General features: G+C 41.8%; 1 protein-coding gene and 1 long non-coding RNA gene across 3 annotated transcripts in view; one reads left to right on the top strand and one right to left on the bottom strand.

Annotated features, from left to right (window-relative positions):
• Positions 1-27,127, top strand: part of SLC1A3 (solute carrier family 1 member 3) — an 82,403-nt gene extending 55,276 nt beyond the window's left edge. For both annotated transcript variants that reach the window (XM_055555281.1, XM_055555282.1), the window contains 7 exons: positions 11,823-12,027; positions 15,194-15,236; positions 18,256-18,548; positions 21,098-21,331; positions 21,930-22,124; positions 23,029-23,163; positions 24,808-27,127. In XM_055555281.1, coding sequence (XP_055411256.1) covers positions 11,823-12,027; positions 15,194-15,236; positions 18,256-18,548; positions 21,098-21,331; positions 21,930-22,124; positions 23,029-23,163; positions 24,808-25,012 — 1,310 coding nt within the window. In that variant the 3' untranslated portion in view covers positions 25,013-27,127. The remainder of the gene's footprint in view (positions 1-11,822; positions 12,028-15,193; positions 15,237-18,255; positions 18,549-21,097; positions 21,332-21,929; positions 22,125-23,028; positions 23,164-24,807) is intronic.
• On the bottom strand, positions 21,233-24,854 carry LOC129633351 (uncharacterized). The gene is made up of 4 exons (XR_008705038.1): positions 24,724-24,854; positions 24,596-24,638; positions 21,593-21,670; positions 21,233-21,356 (listed from the first exon to the last, which is right to left on the bottom strand). It is a non-coding gene; the product is annotated as an uncharacterized LOC129633351 (long non-coding RNA).
• Positions 27,128-27,141: the final 14 nt, after the last annotated feature.

The raw sequence follows: 27,141 nt of genomic DNA, 5'->3' as shown, positions 1-27,141 counted from the left end.
GAGTCTTTCAAACCTAAAAATAGTTGTAAAAAAACAAAAAATTTGCCATCATCATGGCTAGGATATGCGCCATATATTTGTTCTGAGGCATCACATGCTGAATTTATTTAATCCTCCAAACAATCCCATGAATTAAATACTATTATCATCTCTCATTTACTGAGACCCTGAGAGGTTGACCAGTCACCGGCTAATCAGTGAGGGAACCAGGATTCAAACCAAACCCATTCCCATATTCTTCCAATATATACCAACAAATTTCCTGGTTTTCCTCCTAATTCCATTCCAAATCACTCTGCTGGATAATTCTATGCATTTTACTTGTTCACATTAATATGTTTTAAAGTCTTACTTGTTACTAAATACTAAATACATGAGGGTCTTAATGATCATGTCTTTGGCGGATCATTGAGAAGGCCCTTAATGAAAGGTGACTGAACACATGAATAAATGAGAAATTTTTAATTATAAAATCAATTAGTATAGCCACTTTCAAAAGAAGTAACTTGCCCTTAACAGAACTTCATTACCTTACTGCCTCTTTCCATTATTTGTGATGGGACAGTCCTAGTTATTTGAATTATTTAATAGTCATTTGAAATTGATGTTTTGTAGCTGCTTTTTTTAATCTTATTTATAAACCTTTTATGCCATATTCAGTTTTAACAGCAATATCCCAAAGTTCATATTCTCTCTTTTCTATTTTGTGTTACCAGATTTCACTTAAATGCGCCCATCCAGTCCTAAAGTCTAAGTTAAAGAAGAATATTACTAATCATGCAATATCAGTCTCAAATCAACCAAACACCATTTCCACATCTTTTCTTTCACAACCTTCTAGATCCCTGAAGTCTATTCAAGATAACTGAAGTCTTATGTCAGGGGCTGCCCATAATTTTCTTTGGAGAATTTTTGGGAATTCCTAAATTATCCCTTGAAAAAAAATCAAAATAGGAAATTGATGCTACAAAACTAAAGTAGAATTTGCAGAAACAACTCCCTTGTGTAGAAGGGAAAAAAGCTGTAAAGTGTTGTTCTACTTCTAGTGGACTATTTCAGGAATAATTCAATTCCATTGTCGCCCTTGGGCCTGGGGGCAAAAATGCAGCTTTTCCTCTTCCAAGGAGGGACTGTTCTCTGACTTAACGCATGAGGCAGAGATGAGGCAAGCCAACCAGTTCTAGAGTTTACAGTCTTTTTCACTCTGCGAAGTGATACTGCCTTATTGTTTGGGTCAGGTAGTTGGGAGCACAATCTTCCACCCCCTGGGTGCGACTATTCCTTTATAGATTAGATAAGAACAATTGATGAACTTTTAAATGCTGAGAAAACTAATCAGAACTGGAAAGGGGGGTGGGTGTTGGCCACAGCCCAAGAAATATGCCGACTGAGATAAAAGCACCTTCTGAACTGTTTCTCCATCCCACACTTCTCAGCTTTTAAGTCTCCGTTTCTTTTGTCTCTTGTCTTTCTTATCTGTCATTCCCTCAACTCTCTTATCTCCACTATCTTTCTCTTCTCCTCAACCCCAACTTGATCCCCAAAGACTTAATTTTGAAAACTCTCTTAACTGGGCAAAACATGGACTTACATTTTCAAAAATGCATTCTTTTTTGTAGTACATAAGACTCTACATTCTGGATTTAATTCAGGAAATAGCTCAGGTGAGCATATGAATGAATGAAAGTTGCTCAGTCGTGTCCAACTTTTTGTGACCCCATGGACTATAGCCCGCCTGGCTCCTCTGTCCATGGAATTTTTCAGGCAAGAATACTGGAGTGGGTTGCCATTCCCTTCTTCCAGGGATCTTCCTGACCCAGGGATCAAACCCGTGTTTCCTGCACTGCAAGCAGAAAACATGCTTCCAGGTGAACATATCTTACTCTCAATTCTTCCTTTTTTTTTTTAAAGAAATATTAAAAATATCTTAATTTTCGTTTTGGGCAACAGACTCAACCTCAGTTCATTTCAGGTTGGGTTATGGTTCCAGATTCTTGATGGCAAGGAATTGGAGGGGGGAGGGTGGACTTTGGGTCACACAGTCTGTATGAGTCCTTTGGCTCCAGCACTCTTTGCTGCTTCCCAGCCTCATTTCAAGGCCCGGAGTCATACTCCTGCTTCAACTGTTCTGGGAATCCAGGCCAGATGGATTTGGGTTTTAATGTCCATATGTTGCTTTCAGTTTCTCTGAGGCTTTCAATTCCTTTTTTTTTTTCCTATGAGGGACAGGCCTTCCCTGGGAAGAAAGAGCACCCCTTGAGTCTGACATGTTCTGCAGTCATTTGTGACGCCCTTTGATTAACTTGGGACGAGTCTGGCCCCGTGCTGGAACTCAGTCCCATTCAGCATCCTGCCAGCTAGAAAACGTACTGTCTCGATCACCACCTTCTTAAGAAAGTTGTACGATGCCCAGAACATAAAGGTCTTTTCCGTGGCAAGTTAGGCAACCCTAAGGAAAGAGGGCTGTTATGGAAACGGCCAACAACTCATCCGGTGGTTGGTTGTAAATCATTCTTTGGGGGAATAAAGGCAGAGGGAGCTGGAGCTCTGGCCCTCAAAGAACTTCCTCTCATTAAACCAGAGCAATTTGCTGCTCTCTGCGTGCTCTTTCTGCTGTGAGGGAAGTCACCTGCTTTCCTCATTCACATCAGTGCTGCTGGCAGGGTCTGGTTGAGGGTCCCCTGCCAGGGGTGCATCTTTCCACCTTGTAGAGGTCTCTTCTTGAAGCCAGACTCCACAGGTGTAACTCAGAGTCGATCTGATCAGCTCCTTGCCCCCACTGCCCAACTCTCACTTTTTCTCTTAGCTGCTCTTTTCTGTGGTCCTGGGTTTCCCAGTCTTGGCGAGAAGACAGTCATTCCTTTGTGTTTGGCTGCTACAATGAGGTAACCAAAGAAAGGGTCTTGGTCTGAGGCTGTCAGCTGTTACTAATCACTACTCCCCGGCTCATCATGGGTCCCACTCGCCTCTCCCTCTTGCTCTGCTTAGCACACATAAAGAAGATGAATGACTCCCTGGTTCCTCTTCAAAAAAGCATATTGTGCGGCACATTCCAATACCGTGAGCGAAGGATGGGCTAGAGTGTGGGGTGAATGGGTATCTAAATCACCTCTCCGTGGGCCTCATGCCGGCAGCTGTGGCCTGTGAGACGTGAACCTCAGAGCTGGCCCTCTGCGAGTTTCCTGAGACCAGGCTGAGAGAGAGAGGAAGTTGGTGTGATGGGTTCCCAAGTTACTGGAACCATTCGTTGCAGGGCTGTGTTAGGCTGGGATATGCTGTGTTAGGCTGGGATGAGACTATAGGATGGTTAAGACTAGTGCAGAAAAGGGCTTCACTGGTGGCTCAGATGGTAAAGAATCTGCCTACAATGTGAGAGACCCAGGTTTGATCCCTGGGTTGGGAAGATCCCCTGGAGAAGGGCATGGCAACCCACTCCAGTATTCTTGCGTGGAGAATCCTCATGGACAGAGGAGCCTGGTGGGCTACAGTCCACGGGGTCACAAAGAGTCGGATACAACTGAGCAACTAAGCACAGCACAGTGCAGAGAAGACAAAGCTTGACCATTCGGAGGGCCTCACCAGTTGGTTACCCAAAAGGAGGGCGCTCAGACGTGTCTGACTCTTCGAGACCCCATGAGTTGTAGCCTGCCAGACTCCTCTGTCCATGGGATTCTCCAGGCAAGAAGACTGCAGTGGGGTGTCATTTCTTCCTCCAGGGGATCTTCCCAACCCAGGGATTGAAGCCACTTCTACATCTCCTGCATTGGCAGGTAGATTCTTTACTGCTAGTGCCACCTGGAAAGCCCCACCCAAAAGAAGGATTCTCCCCACCCCAAGGTCAACGAAAAGGACCCAGAAACTCTTGGACATGAGAGGTAGCAGAAGTTGAAGCTGGGCCTCCATGTCCCCTCTGCTCCCTTCTGTGAAAGCTCATTTTCAAGGTTGCCTGTAGCCAGAGAAAAGGGATTGTCTGCTCAGTCCTACCACGCTGAGAATAAAAGGTGACTTATGATAAAACTTTTCCTGCTACTGACAATCATGTCTGTTCCACTACGTTTCCTATTTAACAATCTTGAAAAAGAATGTTTCCTTTCCATGGCATTCTACTAGTGAACACCAGAGCTCAGAAAAAGACTTTTGTTGACAAGCCTTAAGAATTGAATTAAAAAATCAACTTGGCTGACAAAGTGATATGCCAGTGATACATTTGTTAGGAAGCATCTTTGTCCTCCTCAGGCAAAATAACCTCATAAAACTAAGTGGTGTCATAGGTGAATGAAACGCCAAGTTTTGGGATGCTGTGAACAGCCATAACAGGAAGGAAATATTGGCCAGGGGGGAAACCCTTGTGAGAATGTTTGTGATTTAATTGACTGTGAATTCCACAAAATCATTCTCAGCTCTTTGTGGAAGATGGTTTAACTCTCTTCACCAAGAATCACTGATTAAAGTAAAAGCCTTCTTGGCTCAAAATTCCATGAAGCATACCTTTTCTAAAAGTTCTCCCTTCATTACAGTGTCTGCAGAATTTCTGTTCAGATGAGTTGACCAGATTCCAGTGATCAGCACCGTCATTTCCTTGGTCTCCATTAGAGATGGGGTGCGGTCTTGGGTGGAGTGGGTGGACAGCCCCAGGGGAACGGAAGCAAGGTGAGAGGGTGGGAAGACCGTAGCTCAGGGCTCCTTTTTCAAGCCTCTACTCTCAACTGAATGTGGGTATATACCAGCATTTGCAAACTCTTTTTATTTTTTTTAACTAGAACCTGCAAATACCATATAAACGTATTTTATGCAGTGACATGGCCGCACACAGACATACAAACGTGCAGCTGGAAAAACTTCACAAAGCAGTATTTCCCTCTTACCCCATGTAATGCACTCTATCGTTTTCTATTCTATCCTGTTTCATTAATAGGATAAAAGATACTAGCTCATGACCTACTAAATTGATTTCATGACTGGCATCTTAAGCACTTACTCAACCTCACTTCCTCTTCCATTCCCGTCTCTGTGTTGGGTTTTTCATTTATTTGCTCATTGTTCTGTTACTGTGTGACAGATAGGACTATAGCAATTACATAAGCTCATCTGCTAGAGTGAATCCTGTTAAAGATGGCAAAGAATAAAGGAGCGGGGGAGGGAGAGGCTGGGTGAGACGGAGGGGTACTCCTGTGGTGAGGGGTAGCGGTGTGCCAGCCTCCTGCCCATCCTGCCCTTCTCGGATTACCCCCCACCCCCATCTGGAGATAAAGCTCCAGGTGATCCTGGGTCCCTCCCCACAAGGTCTGTCTCTCCTTCTTCAAGGTAGAAGGAACCTCACTACTTTGGATTAAATTTGGGGAAGAGGGCTTCCCCAGTGGTTCAATGGTAAAGAACTTGCCTGTAATGCAGCAGACTTGCAAGAGAGGCAGGTTTGATCTCTGGGTGAGGAAGATACCCTGGAAAAGGAAATAGCAACCCACTCCAGCCTGGGAAATCCAGTGGACAGAGGAGCCTGGTAGGCTACGTTCCATGGGGTCGACAGCTGAGCAACCAAACAACAACGACACTGTGATAAATGTGGGGACGAGCAATCAAAATTGGCGAGTCTGAATTTCAGAGTATTTTAAACACAAGCAATTTTAGTACTGGTCATTCAAACAGTAGCCTAAGTGAAATGTTTTTAAAAAGTTTGTGGCCTCCTCCCAGCATAACAACAACAACAATGATAAGAATGACTATTCAACATTCTATTGGGCACCTTCCTGTGCAGGCACTGTTTGGGACAAGGAGGCTACATCAATGAATAAAACAGATTGTTCTGCTCTCCTGGCACTAAAATTCTAACAGGGGGCATCATATAATAATCATAGCATTTATTAAGGGCTTACTTTGTATAGATTCTTCATGTAAGTTTTCCATAAGCTGGCAGTGTAGGTATTATCTTCTTGTCTAGGTGCAATGGAGACTTAGAGAGGTCAAATATTATTATTTGATTAATTAATAATAATAGCAGCTAACATTGCTTGAATGCTCAGTATGTGCCAAGCACAGTGCTAAGTGCATCTTGTACAGAAGTCCCTTTAGAGCCATGAAAACCCTGTGAGGGAGCTTTCTTCATTCCCATGATACAGATAAAGAAACTGAGGCTTCCAGAGGTCACAGGGCATCCCAGAGCTAGAAGTTGAATCCAGGTGTTCTAACCTCAGGGCCTGAACTCTTAATCACTTAGCCACAATTTTTTAAAAACAATGTGCTTCTGAAAATGCCTGAGGCTGGCCTTGCTATGCCAAGCTAAGTCACTTTAGTCGTGTCCGACTCTGTGCGACCCCGTAGACGGCAGCCCACCAGGCTCCCCCGTCCCTGGGATTCTCCAGGCAAGAACACTGGAGTGCGTTGCCATTTCCTTCTCCAATGCATGAAACTGAAAAGTGAAAGGGAAGTTGCTCAGTCGTGTCCGACTCTTCACGACCCCATGGACTGCAGCCTACCAGGCTCCTCCGCCATGGGATTTTCCAGGCAAGAGTACTGGAGTGGGGTGCCATCGCCTTCTCCAAGAGGCTGGCCTTAAGTAGTTTGAAATATTGACTCTTCGATTAAATTCTGAGGCTTTAACCAGCTTATTCATTGTGATGCAAAATTATGATACAATTTCTAACCTAACTAAGATTTGCCTTCTGTTCTAGAACCCCTAGAATCATCGAACTTATTTTTTTTTTTCCAATCTAGTTTATAAAAAAGCTGGAAGAAAATATTCCAGTAGGAAAAAAACTTCACATAGTTTTAGAAGGAGATTTACAGCAATTTGTTCCATGCTCACTCCCACCCCCTCAGACGTTTCCTCAGAGCTTTTTCTCCTGCTGTTATGTGCTGAGGGTCCAGGGTGCCCTTGCTCCAGCGATGGGCAGATGCTCTAGGACACAAGAGCTCCTTTTTCGGCCTGTAAATATGAAGTACGTTGTAATTTTTAGAGTTTAGTTTTTCTTATTGAAAAAACATCACATGAATACGGTATATACTACCACTCATCCTTGATTTCCTTGTTATAAGTTTGCCCGTCTTAAAATTCTAGGAGGCTTGAGAACAGGCGGCTTTCATTAGATAAGTGTCTGAGAAACCCATGGTAGAGAAGGAGTATATCTAAAATAAAATAAAAACTAAAACAGAGCAATATTCTTGAGGCAGCAGTTGCCACCCCCTCCCTTTTCCATTCTTTCTGGGCCTGATCCAGTGGCTCTGAAAGAACAATGAAACACCATGAGGGTGAGTAGAAAGAGCATTCATAGCAGAAGGCTTCTTCTTTAGATTTCACATTTCAGAGCCACAAATAGGAATCATTGGAAGAATATACTGAGACCCATTAACGTATAAGACAGACTTTTAGCAGATGGGAGAATAAAATCCATGCAAAGAGTAGAGCCTTAGGAACTTGACATTATTTATATGTTACCCTTTAATACTTGACTGAATACATATTTCATTTATCCAATAAGTCCATACCAAATATTATACCAGAAGAAATCTAATTTACAATAAACTTACAGAGTTCCATATACATATTTATTGAACACTCCCTCCCCATCCCCATCTTGCCCCAAAACATGAATTTCGTGCATTTTCTGTTGTGCTAAACTGATTACTTAAACACTATCTTCATAAATAAAGAGGTAAATGCTTACTGACCCATTTGCATTAAGAAACTCTCTTCCTCTCTCTTCAGAGTGACTGCTGCCTAAAATATTCAGGTGTTTGAAGCAAAGTCTAAATCTTTTGCATTCTAGAGAATGTCTTGTTCAGTCTTTTTTAGATGCTTAACTCATTGGTAAACATGTATTAGGTTTGCAGACATGAATGATTAATTACTTTTTTAAAATTAATTTCTATTGGAGTATAGTTGACTTGATTACTTTGTTGACAACTGGTATTTGATGGGTTTGTTTTTAGAAAAGAAGACAAGATCCGTGTGCCCACGGTCAGCAATATCTATGATCCTCAGTGCTCCATTAGAACACGTTCTGAGCTCTTTTTCTAGGAATGATGAGGAATTTGAACGGATTGATCTGCTCTCCAGCTAGTCCTTCTGGTGACCACTGTGGTCCACTTCCCCCCAAGGTGGGGAAATGTCAGAGTTTTTCCACAGTTACCTCCCTGTATGCAAATTTCTTCTAGCCAGATGGGTCATTTCAACATTGAACTCAAATGCAATAAAGTTAGAGAAAGCTAGTATGGATAAAAGCGCATGAAACGTGGGTGACTCCTAGCTTGTCCGTAAGGATTGAGATATAGTAGAAAGGGTACTCCCTTTGAGTGTGGGTTCAAATCCTGCCATTACTGTTTACTAGCTGTGCAACACTGGGCAAGTGACTTAACTTCTCTGGTCTCTTGTCTCTTTACCTTTAAAATGGTATCAACAATATCTGCAACATACAGTTGTCATGAAATTAGATGTGCCACTGGTGAGAGGAAGAATTTGGTGAGTGATTTAGTGGATCAGCACAAAAGTTAACTCAAAATATACAAAACATATAAACTTACAAACATGTCACTGTAATTGGAAGAACTATGGCAGAACTGTAATTAATAGGCAATATAGTATTTCTTGGGGTTCAAGAGGATCTCAATTCTGATGACAGATTGTTTTCATAATAAAGATGTCAGGATGTCTTGAATGGGGTTGGTTCAGCTAAGCCCAGATCAGATGAGGAAAAAGGGACCAGTTAAGATCATTATCTTTACTACTTGCCCTGGAATGTGTTTCTCACATACGTATTTAGATGAACACACAGTTGTCATAACATACTCCCACGAGTACCTGCATACCCAAGTGACCTCGTTCGCCCTCACCCCAGTGCCCTTTTCCTCCATATATTTTAAAATGACGAGGCTCCATGCAGACTTCCCCCTTCTCAAACATTTAGAGCACTTCCTCCCAGAGTTCCCTTTTCTACAGAGTGATTTAGTGCTTTACCCTTGTGCCCAGACACTCTGACATTTGTGTGCAGCGCTTTGTCTGGAATTTCGGGAGGCTTGAGAAAGGAGATGGCCCCAGAGTTGGGGTGAGAGACAGGAAGAATGACAGCCTGCCCGTGTGGAGTTTTGCCTTCCAGAGCTTTTCCTCCATTTCCTTTGCTCCTCCAGCATTGAGGCTGTTCTCTTGCAGACCCGGTGTTGTGACAGATTGTCCACATCCATCCTACCTTTGCCCTGATGACAGTGTGTGGCTTTGCTTCTAGCGTTCCCTTTAGTTTGACAGACCCTACTCAGAGAAAAGGGGAGAGGTTAGAGTTGGAAGGAGGAGGGGAGGGGCACTGGGGTACCCAGAGCAGAAGTCAGCAAGCAGCCCCGCATGGGACACCAGACCCCTTTAGAAGAAGGACCTCCACGGAGATTTGGTTAATAAAGATACCCGCACACACCCCTGCCTTTTCTAAAACGTTAGCAGTTGCTGCTTTATTCTCATTCACAGGATCAGGGTCAATATGCAGAGGTTGGTGAGGCCTCTCATTTGACCATCGATTCTCTCTCTGGGCTCATTGCTAAAGAAAATGCTTCAATGTTTGTCTTCATCTATTTCACAATTGGAAAGTATGGAGTAAATACTCACTGGTTTTCTTTTTTTATTAACTTTATTTAAAAAAAGAAAAAAAAAAAACCTATAAACTTTGTTTCCTAGAGCTGATGGCCCTGTAGCTGTGAATTCCGGAATAACAGTGCCCAGCCCTCCCCCATGGTGGGAGGGAGGGAGATTTAAGCCTCCTCCTTTGTCTGCCACGTTGGTTTCCAGTGCTGTGCCTTGACCACTTAGCGCTCTCTCTGAATAGCTATAGGTCGGGAGTAGTGGGCAGGAGCGGCAGAGAAGAGTTGGCGTGAGAACGGAACAGCACCACAGAATAGAAGGCGAGAGGGAAAGAAAGCATCTCGGAGGAAGAGAATACTGCCGCCTGGTACCCCTAGCAGAGATATCCGGCCTTTTGTGCCCACACCACTCGCCCGCCGAAGAATTGCAGGCTTCAGTGGTGACGAGCTCAGGCAATGATGGGAAAGAGAGTGGGCCCCTTCTGGGAGAAATGATTTCAAGCACAGGAAAGCCAAGATATTTTGAGACACCATAGGAGACCTGCAGATGAACCTGGGGGGATGGGACCACGTATACTGAGAACAGATTAGCCCATTTCTAATGATGGTAAAGTGTTGAAGTGGCGCCAACCTCACAAGTGGGTATTAACCTTAGGTTTCAAGAAGCCTAGGACAAGGATAAAGGAAGCTAACTTCACTGCCTTAAAACCAAAATTGGCCTTCTCGTTTGTGGGAGCTGTAGGTGGTTTTCTCAGGGGCAGAAAGAACACTAAATTCAGTTACATAAGATCTGGGCTCAAGTTCCCACTTCATTTTACTTGGTATTAACTAAGAACTGAGAAGTTTACTTAATTGCTTTTTAATCTGCCTTATAGATTGTTGTTAAAAATAAGAATATAGCAAGTACTATGTGCTTATTATGAAAATTATGAATGATTTGATTCAAATACACATGAAATTATAAATTGGAGATCATGGCTTCAATTCCCATATAAGCTCATTACCATTATCAAGATTTGGGGGCAAACCCAGCCAGTTATCTGGCATTCATGGACATTATCCAATATACTTTACCTTACTCTAAATACATTGATATAAACAGAGCCACTACCTACATATTGAACCACTGTTAGAGTCTGATACTGATCACTGAGCTACAGTGTAAACTTTTAATATATTTATAAAATTATGATTTTGCATAATAAAGAAAATAGTTTGATTAATTACGATTGGATGATGCTACAATTGAATCTTAGTGTTTTAGGGAGTTCGGGGGGAGAGAAAGAAAAAAGACAAATGAGGAAATGGTTAATGAAACAGAAGAGCCCATATTATGATTACGAAAACTTAATCTTTTGAGAGTTTTGGGTTATTTCCAATTTTTTTCCATCCCAAGAGGCATGGAGATGTGTTCCATTTACTAGAACAGTTAGGGAAACATTCACCATCATGCCTCCTCTCTCACAGAGGATCATGCCTTGCCTGAGGTAGACTTTGAAGATGTCCTGAAAAAGAGGGGAAGAATGTTTCACATGAGATAAGGTATGCCAGGCCTGTGGGACAAGGTGGAGGAAGGCAGAGAGCAAAAATGAGAGGAACCCCACCAAAATTACTGTTTTTAAAAACTGTTGATGAGATGAGATAAAATGAAACAACAAGAGAAGCTATTTGAGAACTTTGGCCTACTATAAATGTAAATTGAGGATAACTCAGTAAGTGAATAGAATAATAGCTTAAATTTTACATTAAAAAAAAACTTACAAGTACATACATAAAATAATAATTCTTATAAAAGAATTTAATGGTAGTTACTCTGTGTGAGTCTGCAGAGTGCTCAAAACTTGAGATATGCTTAGATTATCCTGCCAGAAACCTTTTTTAAGGTATCTCTTAATATATATACACACACACACACAATACTCACTAATTCACACTCACAGCTTCCCCAACTAGTAGCAACCTAGGAAAGAATTTGATTGCCCCTTGAAACCATCAGAGAGTCATGTGAAATCAACTCTTGGGACAGAAAATGGGTGATCACGTGTTAGCTGACACAGCTGGTGCCTAGCCATTCTATGGCTTTTTCCCTTCACCTTTTGTGATGCCCTGATTCAATTTGGTGCCAAGTTCTCATAACATGTATAAAATCCCATTGCCGGGTGGGAGAGGGTTGGGGAGTGAAAAAGGAAATGCTCTTCCCATTACCTTCCACTGGACAATTCCCTGAACTGATTTCCTGAAAATCTCCTTCTGTTTGCCTTCCCTAGGAATGGCGGCCCTAGATAGTAAGGCATCAGGAAAGATGGGGATGCGAGCTGTAGTCTATTACATGACTACGACCATCATTGCCGTGGTGATTGGCATAATCATTGTTATCATCATCCATCCTGGGAAGGGAACAAAGGAAAACATGCACAGAGAAGGCAAAATTGTACAAGTGACAGCTGCAGACGCCTTCCTGGACTTGATCAGGTATGTCCTTGCAAGCCCATCCTCTTGAGTATATTTTGACAACCTCTCCTCTTTCGGGGGGAGCTGATCAAACCCTAGAAGAGGTATCCAACTGAACCAGTCCTGCTGGGCTTGAAATGAAGATCACATGTAACAGAAATGGAAGTAAGGATCCGTTTTCTGATCTCATGTGAAAGAGATAAAAAGAGCAAGGAAAAGATAAAGATTTAGGAGCCCTGCTTTTAGGATTCAGAATCTGAGCACTCAGTCCTCTTAACTGTGCAGCTCATCTTGGAATATTAATATCAATAGTTCTTTTGTGTGTATGATTTTGTATTGAAGTATATATAGTGTTGTGCAATTACATAAGTTACAGATGTACAACATAGAAATTCAAAATTTTTTACAGGCTATACTTTGCTTATAAAATATCAGCTTTATTCCCTGTGTTGTACAGTATATCCTTGTAGCTTATTTTATACCTATCAGTTTGTACTGCTTACTCTTCAACCCCTATATTGCCCTTTCCCCCTTCCCTCTCCCCACTGATAACCACTAGTTCTCTGTGTCTGTAAGTTTGCTTTTTTCGTTATACTCACTAGTTTGCTGTACTTTTTAGATTCCACATATATAAGTGATAATCATATAGTATTTGTCTCTTTCTGACTTATATCACTTAGCATAATGCCTTTCAATAATTCTTGACCTACCTTTCTCAAGTCTTACTGTTTAAGGCTATTTTTTTCCCTCAAGTATAGCCTGTTCGTTGGACTCTTCTAATTTGGAACTTGTGATCTGTATCACCATCCATTATACACAACAATTCATTTCCAGAAGGGACCTTAGAGATCATCTGATCTCACCTGTCCTAAGGTTTTCCTTTTGTACTATTTATGAAGAAAGGATTTGGCAAATCAATAATAAAAGATTAAAGGATGACTTCTTTAGCATTGTTTTTATATACAAACCATATACTGATTACAAATTAGTTTTATCTAGTACTTGAAACAGACCCAGTGATATAGTCTGATTTACACAGAACTGAGAAGTAAGCCTAAATTTGATCCTGGCACTTCCCTGCCTGCTCTCTATCCACATTTGCTTTTGCATGGGTCAGGTCCTGGAGGGAAGCATTGCAGGCTCAAAAGGATCACTGAACAGGGCGTGCAAAGGTGCGGGCTGGGTTAAGGGAACCTACAAGTGATGGTGTGACACTCGGGGACTATCAGCAATAGGAAATTGTTTTGTTACCACCTGTTGCTTTGAGGTCAGGAAGGGAGCTATTCCTAGAACTCAGGATGAGCTGTAGCCTTGGAAAAGGCCACCAAGGACAGGGGCTGGAGCTCTAATTTGGAGGAAGGAAGCTATTGCCCAACCTGCCAAGAGAGAGAGCTGGAAGAACCTATACATCCACTTCTCTCTCCCACTTCTGTCTGTGATCTGTCAGCACCTCCCACTGGACAAACCCAACAGGAAGCCAGAAGGCAACGGGGCAGCCTCGCAGGCACAGAGCAGGATGGCGGGTAGATGGAGAAGGGCAAGTGGAAGATATCCTAGCACAGACCTCGAGATGTCCCACCTGCTCAACAGTCCAGCCAGCAGCCCATCCAGGCTGTCTTCCCAAACCTAGCTCTTTCCTCCTTATTTTCCAATGGACCTACTTGCAGAGTGACTGGCTTGCCAGTCCTAGATGTCTACTCTAGGATTCCCCACTGACCATTTGAAAGCGCTCCTCCTAGCAACTCAGTCTCCCATGCCATCTCAAGGAATGGGTCCATGGCTGGTAGGTTCAAGAGTGAGTTGGGCAACAAAGGACCTCTTCAGCAGCACCTCTCAATACCTACCACAAGTGACTTTGTAGCATCTGTGTGTAAGCACTATACAGCCCCCTCTTGAAAGCCTTTTCCAGGGAGTTAATGGCAGTTATCTGAAGGTAATAAGCCATTCTGTTTTAGTTCATACCAAGTTGGCACCTGATGACAATGATTTTATTTAGTTCCTACGGTTAATTAAAGCTTTTCACCATTTTTTTCAGGGACTTTACCTTCAGGTAGTTTGGATTGGGGGTATTTTATTATATTCTCTTTCTGTATAATTTCTACTCCTTGTTTACAGAGTTGGGACCTTGTCATTCTCTGATGCTTTTCTGCCCCTCCTTGCCCCAGTGACAAGTATAAGACTAGCCTGTCCTCCCCCTTACACCTGGTTTGAGCATTTATCTTGGAACCTCCTAAACATTTATCTCAGGGTTCATAGAAACAGACCCATAGAGCATAGATGGGAAGAACAAAGAAACAGGATGGTCCAGGCAGTAAGAAGAGACAAGAGTTTATAATCTTAACATATGATCGATGACTTAACAATTGCTGGAATCTCGGGCTCTGACCTGCTGCCCAGGTCATGTCTCCTCCACAGGCTTCCATCCTGGAGCCCTGGTGATAGTTAAACCCATCTCGTCTTTAACAGATGAGCAAACTGAGACCTGCATGGACGCCACGAGTCACCCAAGGTCACACAGCTGGTTAGAAATTCCCCAGTGAGAGTGCTGACTCTCATTCCTTCCCCACCATGAGCACAGACACTGGTCTAAGGAAATGACAAATTCTGCCACCTGGGCCCCAACTTCAAGTTCTGTGGACCATCTCCCTGTTGGTTACCAAAGGGCTAGAAGCTCTAACCATTCAGAGTCATTATCTCACCCCCCAGCATTCTTTGGGAGGACTTTGTGGAGAATAAAATTCCACAGTCTGACCATGACATTTGATTCAGAACATTTGGTCCCTAAACACCCAGCGTGATACTAAAATGACCCCTATTGAATGACCCCTAATGACCCCCGCCACCCCCGCCCCGCCCCAGTCAACCAGAATGCTTATGCTAAAAGGCATTTCCATTTTCACTTGGGTTCTTCCTGGGCGCAGGGTTTGATGTCTGAATTTTAAAAATTCATTTGTCTGACAAAAGGACAGATGAGTTGGATTTGGGACTTAAACTGAAAAATATGAACTACATGGACCACACTTAGGGATGACCTATATCCCATTTCAAAACTATCTACCAAAATCTTTCTCTTTTTCCATCTGCTGCTTAGTTGGATACAATCTTTATCTTACACACAATGAAAAGATATTTAAGGAACTAATTTATTATTTGGAAAAGTTTCAAGTGATCATTATTTTCTTTGCAGGAATATGTTCCCTCCAAATCTGGTGGAAGCTTGCTTTAAACAGGTAAATACTCTACAGCCATGAATTCCCCTTTGAAATTCCTCTTTGGCAAACAGAGTGTGGCTGTCTTTTTAATTGAATTTACTTTTTTTTTTCCTGTTTCCCTGCAATAAGAAACACTTCCTTTGCCAACTAGATGGAAAGCACTAGAGTTTTCTGGGGAATTGGGAGGGGAGGGAGGGGTCTTCCCTTGTATTGAAGGCTTATTAGTTGCCAGACACTATATGTCTTGCATACAAATGGCTCATTAAGTCTCTGTTAATTGTTAAGAAGGCTAATCAGGAGACTTTCTCCCTTCCTCCATATCCCATACACAAAAGCTCACCAAGCACACAAACTCCAGTATAAGATATATTTACAACTTGCTTCAAAGATCAGGGAGATTATTCAAGTGTCTGGGTTTGATTTTAAAAGTCAGTGGGTTGTGTTTTTTAAAAGTCTGTTGAGGGCCTTTAAAGGCCTCTAAAGGAGGAACCATGTCAGAAAGGATTGCCACCATCACGTATTGGATGTCTGCTCTGTGCCAAGCACTAATGTTGTATTTACTCCTCACATAAATATGATGGGTATCATTGTCTTCATTTCATCAATGAGGCAACTCATCTGTGATCATTCAGAGGGGTCAGGTAACAGGCATACGATTTCACAAGTCGTAAATGCCAGACCCAGAATTCAAACCTGTTGTGCTGATTCCCAATTCTGTCATCTTTCTGCTTCTACATTCTGTTCCCCTTCCTGGAAAGCAGTATCCAGGCTGATGCGACACTTCCCAGGAGGCCGTAGTGAGCGTCAGTTCTTCTTAGCACCAAATCCAGGCAACCCTTGGCTCTCTGTGTTGAACACACAAATACATTTTTACTATTAGGGGATAAAATGAGTAACGCTCATTCTAACCTCAATTGAATTAAAAAAAAGCTTTGTTACCCAAAATATTAAGAGGGAAACAATTAAATATTATAGTTGTTAAATAGTAGTTCCCAAACATTTCCCCAGATGGTGTCACTTTACCCTAACCCTTGTGCTTGGGATGTGTAAAATAAACAAAACCAAACCCTGACCTCATGGAAGACCAAGTTTTCTACTCTTCACTTTTCTTCCCTTTTTAAAATCTGTATTGACCGTTTTTAATAGTCAATTTTGCACATACTGCAAAATTCAAACAGAATTCTTTCTTTAAAAAAAAAAAGGCTGACAAGGCAAAATCTAACTCTTTTTATTCAAAACAACTGTAACCATAAATAATAATCCCCTTTCAATCCAGCCAGCCAACCCCAGCACCATGGGGCTGATTCTTCCAGTTAGTCAGCTGGCACTGGACGAATTCAAAAACATTGATTTCTAGCAGCACTGGGAAAAGTGCTGACTCGCACAGATTTATTGTATTCAATATTTGGTTTTGGATAGCACTTACATGATTTTGAAGGAGAAGCAAATGTATCGTTCCAGATCTATTTGTCTTAGATCAGAATGCAAGTGAGGTTGCAATTTCTGTGTAGGCTGCAAACTGTGTCTTAGGGGAAAGAGTTGGAGGTGTAGGAAAGGCTAGTTGGGATTGAAAATTCATCCTAGACAGTCTAAAATTGGGGTGCACTAAAATGCATAAGCACCCCAATTGAACAGAGATTTGACTGGAATAGGAGACAGAAGGGGACCAGTTTCTTTGTTAAAATTACCAGCAATGCCATTGATTGTTTAGGGCTACGTCTACAGTATTGACAGCTGGCCATGTCCTTGTTTGGAAATGATAGTTTCCCACTGCACAAAAAAAGTCTCCCATACTTTACCAGTACTCTTGGTAAAGTGATGGCCAAGCATTCCATGTACAGCTGTGCTTTCTTCCCCTAGACTCTAGATCCAGGCAGCATCCATAGATTATTACTTTCTCTGGTGCTTTAGTACCATCAACGTGAAGGCCAGAAATTCTGTTCTTATTAAAATCATAGAGAGATGGGCTTCTTTCAAATGGCCACAGGAAGACACTCAGCATCTTCTGTCTGGGGCATCTATGCAGAAATTTTGGTATAAAGACCATCTCCCTTTTTTTCTTTTAAGATTTATTTATTTATTTATGGTTGCCCTGGATCTTCATTGCTGCTCACAAGCTTTCTCTAGTTGCAGCGAGCAGAAGCTACTTTCTGGTTGCAGCCCGCAGGCTCAGTAGTTGCGGCACACTGGCTTAGTTGCCCCACAGCATGTGAGATCCTCCTGGACCAGAGATTGAACTCATGTTCCCTGCATTGGCAGGTGGATTCCTAATCACTGGGCAACCAGGGAAGCCTCAAGACCACTTCCTGAGTAAGAGGAGACACTCCTCTGTAGACTTGAGAAGTGGGTTGTCATCCTCACCAATCAAACACTTCTTCTTAAGAACTGATACAATCAGGAATACCTGGAGGAATGTTGTTTGGGGATATTAAAATTTTTAATAGTCACCAAAATCGCCAACTAAGTCTAGTTCCAGAAGAGCTTTATTTGTGAGTATCATTAGCCAACATTAAAATCTGTGCTTTAAAATTTATCAGATAATCTCATATATTGTTTAATTTGATCATTACAACAACCCTGTGAGGTAGAGTCAGCCCAGTGACCCCTGTTTTGCAGCTATGGGATATGAGCAAAGGGAGGTTAGGTGATTTGCCAGTGATCACATAACATGTACCCATAGAGGATACAGGGATTGTTGTGAATATCTTAATTTTTAAAAAGCCTATTATAGTCATTTTATTAGGGTTTCAGAAACATGCATATGTTTACTCCAACATCTTCAACCTCTTTCCTGTTATGATTTGCTGTATATTTAAGTGTGTGTGTGTGTGTGTGTTTGTGTGTGTATCTGTACTGAGGAAGTAGTAGAGGTTTGTCACAGATTAGATAGGTGATAGATATAGATAGACAGATACTTTCTATAACACAGTTCTCTGAATTCAGGGTAATGTATATCATTACAGAAAATGCGAGCAGAGAAGTACAAAGAAGAAAAGAAAAATCATCTTTCATCACTGTTGTGTCTTTTCTTTTTAAGTTTAAAACCAACTATGAGAAGAGGAGCTTTAAAGTGCCCATCCAGCCCAACGAAACACTCGTGGGTGCCGTGATAAACAATGTGTCAGAGGCCATGGAGACTCTGACGAGGATCACAGAAGAGTTAGTCCCAGTCCCAGGGTCTGTGAATGGGGTCAATGCCCTGGGACTAGTTGTCTTCTCCATGTGCTTCGGATTTGTGATTGGAAACATGAAGGAGCAGGGCCAGGCCCTGCGAGAGTTCTTTGATTCTCTCAACGAAGCCATCATGAGATTGGTAGCAGTGATCATGTGGTATGTATTTCCATTTGCTCTGTATGCTCTATAGAAGATGCTTATTGCCATCAACTTGTGTTCTGTTCTGAGGAAGATGCCGCCAGGCAGGATGGCCAATTGCAGAGATTTCATCCGGGTAAGCATAAGAAAATCAGTGACTTTCTGGGCTGGTAGTAGCCTTGAACGTATCTGTGAACCTCTCTTCATTAGTTTGCTTCCTTGGTTTTGAAAGATGTCAACTCCTTTATTCCAGTGCTGATGGTATCCCATTGCTCATTCCTCTTTTACAACTAATTAACTATTCATTCAATACATATTTTTGTATTGTCTCCTGTATACCAAGCATTTAATGCCAGGCACTAGGGATGTAGCACTGAGGAAAACAGACAAAGATGTCCTAGATCTTACATTTTTTTTAATTCTTTTCCATTATAGTTTATTATAAGATATTATATATAGTTTCCTGAGCTATATAGTAGGACTTTGTTCAGATCTTATATTCTTAAACAAATCAACCATATGCTTGGAGTCACAAGTGCTATGGAGAAAAAATAAAATAAAACATGAGATTTTATTTTATATAATATCATGTGGTGTGATTAAAAAAAAAAAAAAAAACTGAGGAGGAGGCTTAAAATTTGCCTTGGTTGGGACAGAAAGGCCTCTGAAGAGATGGATGACATTTTTTGCTGAGCTCTGAATGACCAGGAGAAGCTAGCTATATAAAGTGGTGAGAATCACATTCCCAGGAGAGGGAAAAGCAAAGGCCGAAACCCCTGAACCATCAGAAAAACCGAGCTCTCCTCTCCTCCACTTCAGTCCTAAGAAGGAAGTGTAAATGGCCCTTCTGCAGCTAGTGTGAGGGACTCATGGGAAGTGTTATAGAAAGCCAAGCCACAATTTATAACAAAACTTCCTTCAAAGAAAGTTGAGAGCAGGAGACAAAGGAAAAGACTAAATCCACAGAGGAACATTGACCTTGGAAAAGTAAACTCTCCCCAGCAGGGAAGAACCCAGTGATTGGTTTAAACCTCCTGTGAGGGTTGCTTTCCTTTTATCCTTTATTTAAAATCCAGACTCCCTCTTGGCACCTGAGGCAGGAAGGCATCCATTTCTAAGAAAAGCACTCACCAACGTGATTAAAAATATCCTTGGTTTTTATTGCCACTGAAGCCCAGAGAATCCATTTTTCAGGAGTTTGTACAAGATGGATATGAAGTCGGAAACACAAAGATGATCAGAGTGCGGTCTCCACAGGCATCCCCATTGCAATGCTGGGGCCCTCCTTGGAAATCTTGGTGGGGCTGAAAGTGGACATTTATCTTCATATTATGAAAATGCTCTACCTTTCACCTCTTTTATGAAAGAAGTCTATTCAAAGGCTGCTGAATGAACCTCACATGTAGCTTTTTCTAGCTGTACATTTCGCCTGCACATTCAACATTGAGTTATTACATTTCTGAAAACAGGTACTCTTATACTTTTCTGGCCTGTGTTTTTAAAGGGCTTTTAAAAGAACCATTGTATTTTTCAATATGAAAGAAGTCCTCCACAGTTCCCAACAGACCCTTTTCCTGAAGGGTGATCGACTTCTGTTTTTATGCTAATGGGAGTTGGGTTGTGGTTTACAGCATACATCGGACAAAGAGAGTTGAAAGCCTGGCAGCACAGCCTTGATTCAATGTATACAATCCATTTCATGTCTCCGATGTTAATTCTTGCACAGATGTAAAGCAAGATCTAGAAGAAGGATTGCAAATAGCGGTAGCAGCCTGTGGATAATAATTGCTTAACTAGAGCACTTATAACCTGATTGTGGAGGTACATACATGCATGTTATTAACTTTGATAGCTGTGAGTTTATTTTACGATTGCCTCCTACTCATCACAAATGGTGTTAGTTTTTCATTTGCACTGTAACATGTAATTTCCTCTTATAATACATTTATTTAAGTTAAAAAAAATACCACGCATGTAATATTATAACAAGGTTGTAATATAGGAAAAACCAATAAAAGTGGTCCTTGATAAAGAGAGTTGACTGCAAATCTAGAACACTGAAATGGCATGGTATACATCTTGCTTTAGCTTGGGAATCAGTCTCTGATGTGGGAAATGCTGCCCCCTCTCCCCTGCCCAGAAGTCTGGAAATTGGTTCAGTAGATTCTGACTGTTCAGGGTATTTAGCAGGGGAACAGGAAGTGGTGGGGAGAGCTTGGAGAGTGGATGGCATCTGAGGACTCCCAAAGCGACTGAGGTGTTTAGGGAAAAAAAGAGGTAAGTAACAAAACCTCTGAACCAACCATTTTTCTTGGCTTTGGAGAAAAAAAACTGTGACCTAAAGAAATTCTGAGTGAGTGGAAAGCCTAAAGTACTATTTATATTTAAATTTATATTTTAAAAAAAGGAAAGAAGGAAGTTCATAATTTCTGCAAGCCCTCATAGTATCCTGGGCAGAAAAGTTTGGAAATCAACTCTCATTGACTTTTTCTTATCACTTGGTAATTTCTGTGGAATAGTTTGTTGGAAATCAGGCTTCCAACTGTGCGTGTGTTGCTTCTACATAGGTACGCCCCTCTGGGCATACTCTTCCTGATTGCAGGGAAAATTGTTGAGATGGAAGACATGGGAGTGATCGGGGGACAGCTGGCCATGTACACAGTGACAGTCATCGTGGGCTTGCTCATCCATGCTGTCATCGTCCTACCCCTCCTCTACTTCCTGGTAACGCGGAAAAACCCCTGGGTTTTCATCGGAGGTTTGCTGCAAGCGCTCATCACGGCTCTGGGAACTTCCTCCAGGTATAGATATATCCATGGCTTATTCCTATCAGAAAATATATTTCAAAACTTACTTTGAACCAGAACCTTCAGATTGGAGTGGCAGGGTGCATTTTTTCCAGGTTTTAAATGTCTAGACGCATGAATTGGCTTTTTGACTCTGATGCTAATCACACTGATTTGGGATTTAGGGAATGGCTGGATATACACTTTTAGGAGAAAAATAGAAATCAACTATCCTTTCCTGCCCACTCTCATCTCCCTTGTCCAGTTGCCATTTACCTGAGATGGCAGAGCGTCAGCACAGGCTCTTCTTGTGGGAGTTGGAGAGTAATCACAAGCGATGCCTCATGGAGGAACCTAGAAGCAGAAGAGCTGTCAAATGATGCAGTGAAGGGACCCACTGTTCCTAATCCTCTCCCCTATTTATAATAGTGCTGACTTAGTTCCCTTTAATTTAGAATATGGGAGAGGAAGGAACTCTCTGTCCAAAGTACTAAAACAGACAGGCACAACAGTAGGACCAACTCCCTAAGGGTTGTTGCAAGAAGCAAATGAGGTAAGCCACGCTTCATATGTCAGGATGGTCAACTGACATGTCCTGTTTTACTGTGCTCAGCTCCGCCACCCTACCCATCACCTTCAAGTGCCTGGAAGAGAACAATGGCGTGGACAAACGCGTTACCAGATTCGTGCTCCCGGTGGGGGCCACCATCAACATGGATGGGACCGCCCTCTATGAGGCCTTGGCTGCCATTTTCATTGCTCAAGTTAACAACTTCGAACTGAACTTTGGACAGATTATTACAATCAGGTACAAGGAATATTCTACATGACATTTTCTTAAGAATGCCTTTAAATGATGAGCTAGTGATCAGGGCCACCCGGATGAGGGTAACACCCAGGATGAGACGATCACAAGCTCTGGCCCCTTACTCTATAGAACACTTGGTACTATACAAGGGGGACAAAGTAAGGGAACCATGAACAGTCTCTTCCACAGACTTATTACTTTATGAATACCACTTTATATCTACTCATAAAACATTTTCACATTGTCACATAAGCCTATCAAATAGATATTTAACAAACTGAGTTCCAGACGGGTTATATGCCTTACAAATGAAATTCACATCGCCTCTGTAAAAAATATTGATAGTGCTACAGAACTTTGTTCATAAATCATTTTGCTTTTGAATTCATAAATTTGATTTATTTTTCTGACCACAGTAGCCATACAAGTTCAGTATCCCTTACAATCCTCTGCTTGGATAGAGGAATTATTAGAAATAAATTGTTATTATAACTATACAGTATTTTAGACCTTACAAAATACTTTCAAGTACATGAGGAAGTATTCTATAACATCACAGGGGAAAGGCCAAAAGAACTTTTTGGCCAACCCAATATCTAGGTACAAGGTTCTTTATTTAGAAAAGGCTGTAATAGTAGGACCAACTCTCGAAGGGTTGTTGCAAGAAGCAAATGAGGTAAGCCATGCTTGACATATCAGGAGGCACATAGTAGGCATTTGATAAGTATTAGTTAATATGCTTATTAACTCAATGGGTTTTTTTTAACAATCTCATTTACATTTTTCTAAAGTGTGTCCTTAATTTGGCAAGTCATACAGCACCACTGTGCATGTTTTATAGGGTCTGCTCTCTATTTGGGGAGATTTAAACAAAAGTTTTCTGTTTGGGGACTTCCTCTAACAGCATCACAGCCACAGCCGCCAGTATTGGGGCAGCTGGGATTCCTCAGGCAGGCCTGGTCACCATGGTCATCGTGCTGACATCTGTGGGCCTGCCCACCGACGACATCACACTCATCATCGCAGTGGACTGGTTCCTGTGAGTACACTCGGGCTGCATCATCTGACTTGCCGTCATGGGGGTACCTCTGTCATCTTAGGACACCAGGCAGCCTGGCACCCCTGCCAAAGGGCTCCAGGAAGAGGGGCAGCTTGGCCTGTAATTATTGTGCTCCCTGCCTGATCCCGACGGCTATCTGGAGCCTCAGTCCCAGACTCTATGCACACTCACCCCCTTATCAGCCCACAGGGCACATCTGGCTGTTACCCTTCTCACTCCATAAAGCCATTTGGGGATTGGGAAACCCACTGTCTGCAAAATCAACATAAATTAGCGAAGTCAGTTCTGAATTGCACAACACATCCCCATGGTGGCCGGGACAGAAATGTGGGCCTCCCAGGCTGGCTCAGACTTTCTCCTTGTGCTTCCCATTCCAATGGCGTAATACAGGGCAGATGTTCCCATCTGATCCCCGCAGGGAGCGGGGCGTCCCCAAAGACAGTGGAAAGAGAGCTGGCATCATTAAGTAGAATTGATTTTTGGCTCTGGGGAAAATTCCAAGAACAATACCCTAGACCCTAACCTCTAGGGCCCATCCCTCTGCCCTTTTCCCCTCACCCTTTCGACTGACAAGTTCCACTCCTCTTCTTTCCCTTCCACTTACAGAATTTCTCCCCAGGATGCCCAGGTTGAAAGCCTAGAAGGACACAGTAGGTGCTAGAGTCTACATAGACGCTGTGAGCTAGGTCCAATGACCGCAGAAGCTCAGTGTGCTCAAGACACTATCAGGTGGGGGAGGGGGGTAATTAACTGAAGCCAGAGATCCACAGTCACTTGGATCTGGGCTTGTGTCTTGCCCCGTGTGATACTGGGAGGGTACCCAGCCACCCTAGTTTCCTCCTCTGTAAAACGAAGACAGGAATGTCTTCAGTGGTGCTATGAGGACTAAATGCAGTGGTATATAGGAAGCATTCGGCCCACTATCTGCCCCATAGTCCTACTCGATTCATGTGAAGACTTTTATAGTGTAAACCGGTGGTTCTCAAAGGTTTTAGTCTCATAACCCCTTTACATTTAAAAAATTGAGGACTCCCCAAACTTTTTTATCTGTATGGGTCATATCTATCAATATTCATCATTTTAGAAAAGCTTGGGCATTTTTAAAATGTTAAATACATTTAAAGATTACAATAATAAATTCATTACATGTTAACATATATAACATTTTTCTGAAAAAATACCATCTTCCAAACCAAAAATTTAGAGAAAAGAATGACACCATTTTACATCTTTGAAAATCTCCTTAAAATCTAGTTTAATACAAGACTAACTGCTTCTGCCTTCAATCTCTTTTGTTATCTTTTGTGTTATTTTGTAGTATTCTAGAAACTCCACTAGATAGACATTCATGAGAAAGTGAGACGGAAAGGGGCAAATAATATCTTGGCATTATTATGAAAATTGTTTTTACCTTCGTGACCCCCAGTGGTCTCTAGAGTCCAATTTGAGACCTTCTGGAAAAGGAAGGAAAGAGAACCAAAGATTAATTTTAAATAGAAGGAGACAGGGAAGCAGAACTTAAGAGATGCCCCCAATAACTTAGCTGGCTAGTTCAGAACATGAGCTGAAAGCTCCTGATGTTTACTGGAGACTCGCTTTTCACTCCTCCGCGCTCTTCCCCAGGGACCGCCTTCGCACCACCACCAACGTGTTGGGAGACTCTCTGGGAGCTGGCATTGTTGAACACTTGTCACGACATGAACTGAAGAACCGGGATGTCGAAATGGGTAACTCAGTGATTGAAGAGAATGAAATGAAGAAACCATATCAGCTGATTTCCCAGGAAAGCGAAATTGAAAAATCCATGGACAGTGAGACCAAGATGTAGACTAACACAAAGAAATGCTTCCTTGAGCTCCAGGTGTTTGAAAACCATTATACAATATTTCCATCTCATTACAACTCATTCTCACCAGTAAGCCCCTTACCTCCCTTCTCCTCCCTGCTCTGACAGGATTGGGAAGTATTCATCCAAAACCAAGGGAGGATTTTGCAGTGGCCAAAATGTATAGTTTTCATCCCAGCCTAGAAATTTTTAAGTCATTTCGTGTTAGTCTTATCTAATAAGGTACTGAGATCAAAAATAGTCCTGATCAGATCTTAAACGTTTCTGTGGCACACAATCCTGTAAATGTGATAGATCTTATAATTTAAAGACTCAAATACTCGGCTAAAATCATGGTTTTAAATCAACTTTCAGAATGGAAAAATCCTTCAGAATACAATTCAGTTTTAGGATCAACACAAAACAAATTGATCAGCAATGGGTTATTAGTTGGATATTAAGAGGGTGCCCCCCCTTTTCTCCTATGATTTGTGTCCTTATTTTATTAGTAGCAGGACAATATTAATACACACCTAGCACAGCTATAAGGAGGCATGTAAAGAGAAATTTCCATGTGCCATGGGGAAGTTATGAAGTCTTATCTCTAGGCCTCAGTGTTCCCATCTATAAAATGAGCAAGTTCCTTAGATGCCTTTATGATTGATTCCAGTCCAAACATCAGGTGGCACCATGAAAGAACATCAGATTCCTCAAATTCCCCTCAGAGTGTTCTGTAGCAAGGATCATTCCATGAAGCATGGGACTTTCAAAGCAGACATTCATTGCGAATGAACGTTTCTAAATAGTGGGAGGGATGGCTGTGTGGTTTACGAGGTCCTGAGTCCAAAATGTCAGTTACACGTCACCAGACTGGAGGCATTCCAGGAGGAGTTGTTCATGAAACTCTGCTTAGTTCTTCCCAAGAGGGGATGTATTCCTTTCTTTCTTCCCAAACTTAAGGGACTCTTCTGGGAAGGATGTCTCCCACCACTCCTCAACTGACCATAGACTTTTAGAAAATAAAAAGTAAGACTATCAGTTAGCAAGGGTGCTTACCCATCTTACTTTGGAACACTAAAGAGCCAGCCAGGAAAGAATGGAGCATGGTTGACATTATAAACAGAGGATTTTAAAACACCAAGATTATAAGTCATCTTTAAGGAAAAGGTGTTTTTTTTTTTTTTTTAACCTGAAACACGTTTTCTCTTAAGTTCAAAAATCATTCCCTAAGGAAGTCTGCAGATTAAAAATATAAGGTCACTTCTTATATTATTTTAAACAAGTCAAATGAATGAGCTCTGTCTCTACTAGAGGTCCCAGAGTCAGGTGGGTGGTCTCTTATTTGAAAAGGTTTTTGACTCTCATCAAAAGTTCTCAGAATGAGTAGAACAAGATATTTCTTTGTGTTGGAACACCACTCAAAAAATCATTCAAAATCTTAAGCTGGAGTGGTGTTTGATTTGATTATGTTTTTGTCCATGAGAAAAATGGTAGAAGATGAATTGGTATGAAGCCATGTCAGCGTGGTTCCAAGAAGAAAAAAAAAAAAGACATTGGGGCATTAGTTTCAGGCAAGGCAGCTACCAGGTTTAAAGATTAATTTTTTGTTTTTTTTAACCCTGTAAGGAATATGCAGTTAAAGATGTGAAGTGGGAGCTGTCAGACAATACCAACTGTGTTTGAGTTTCTGACTGAAAATGGTGAAGAATGGACTTAATTATGCTAACAGATTGAAAATATAGACATACATCCTCTGATACACAGTTAGAGATATTTTTATATAGATCGCAAGCATTACGTGTGTACAAAAGTTAACGTTAGGCTGTGGTGGAATAACCATTTAATGTCAAGGCTCTATTTGGGAAATACAGTACAAAACTTAATGTATTATCCATGGCTGTCATGACACCAGTAGAGCAAAAATTAACCATGTCAAATTAACTCTGTTACACAGTGTGATCTTTTTTAATGCTAACCATCTCTTAGGGAAAGCAGATCCTCTGAGATGACCCTCTCGCCAGCCCATCACAGGCTCTGCATATCACTTGTACCCAGTGTGGACTGAGAAGCGTTACTTTGTAGATGTATTTTCAATAAAGAAAAAAATTAGTTTTACATGATATCTTTGCATG

Source organism: Bubalus kerabau, chromosome 18 (genome assembly GCF_029407905.1).
Source record: "Bubalus kerabau isolate K-KA32 ecotype Philippines breed swamp buffalo chromosome 18, PCC_UOA_SB_1v2, whole genome shotgun sequence".
Classification (NCBI taxonomy): Eukaryota; Metazoa; Chordata; class Mammalia; order Artiodactyla; family Bovidae; genus Bubalus; species Bubalus kerabau.
Note: the sequence above shows the minus strand (reverse complement) of the source record. Positions and strands in the feature narration are given on the sequence as shown.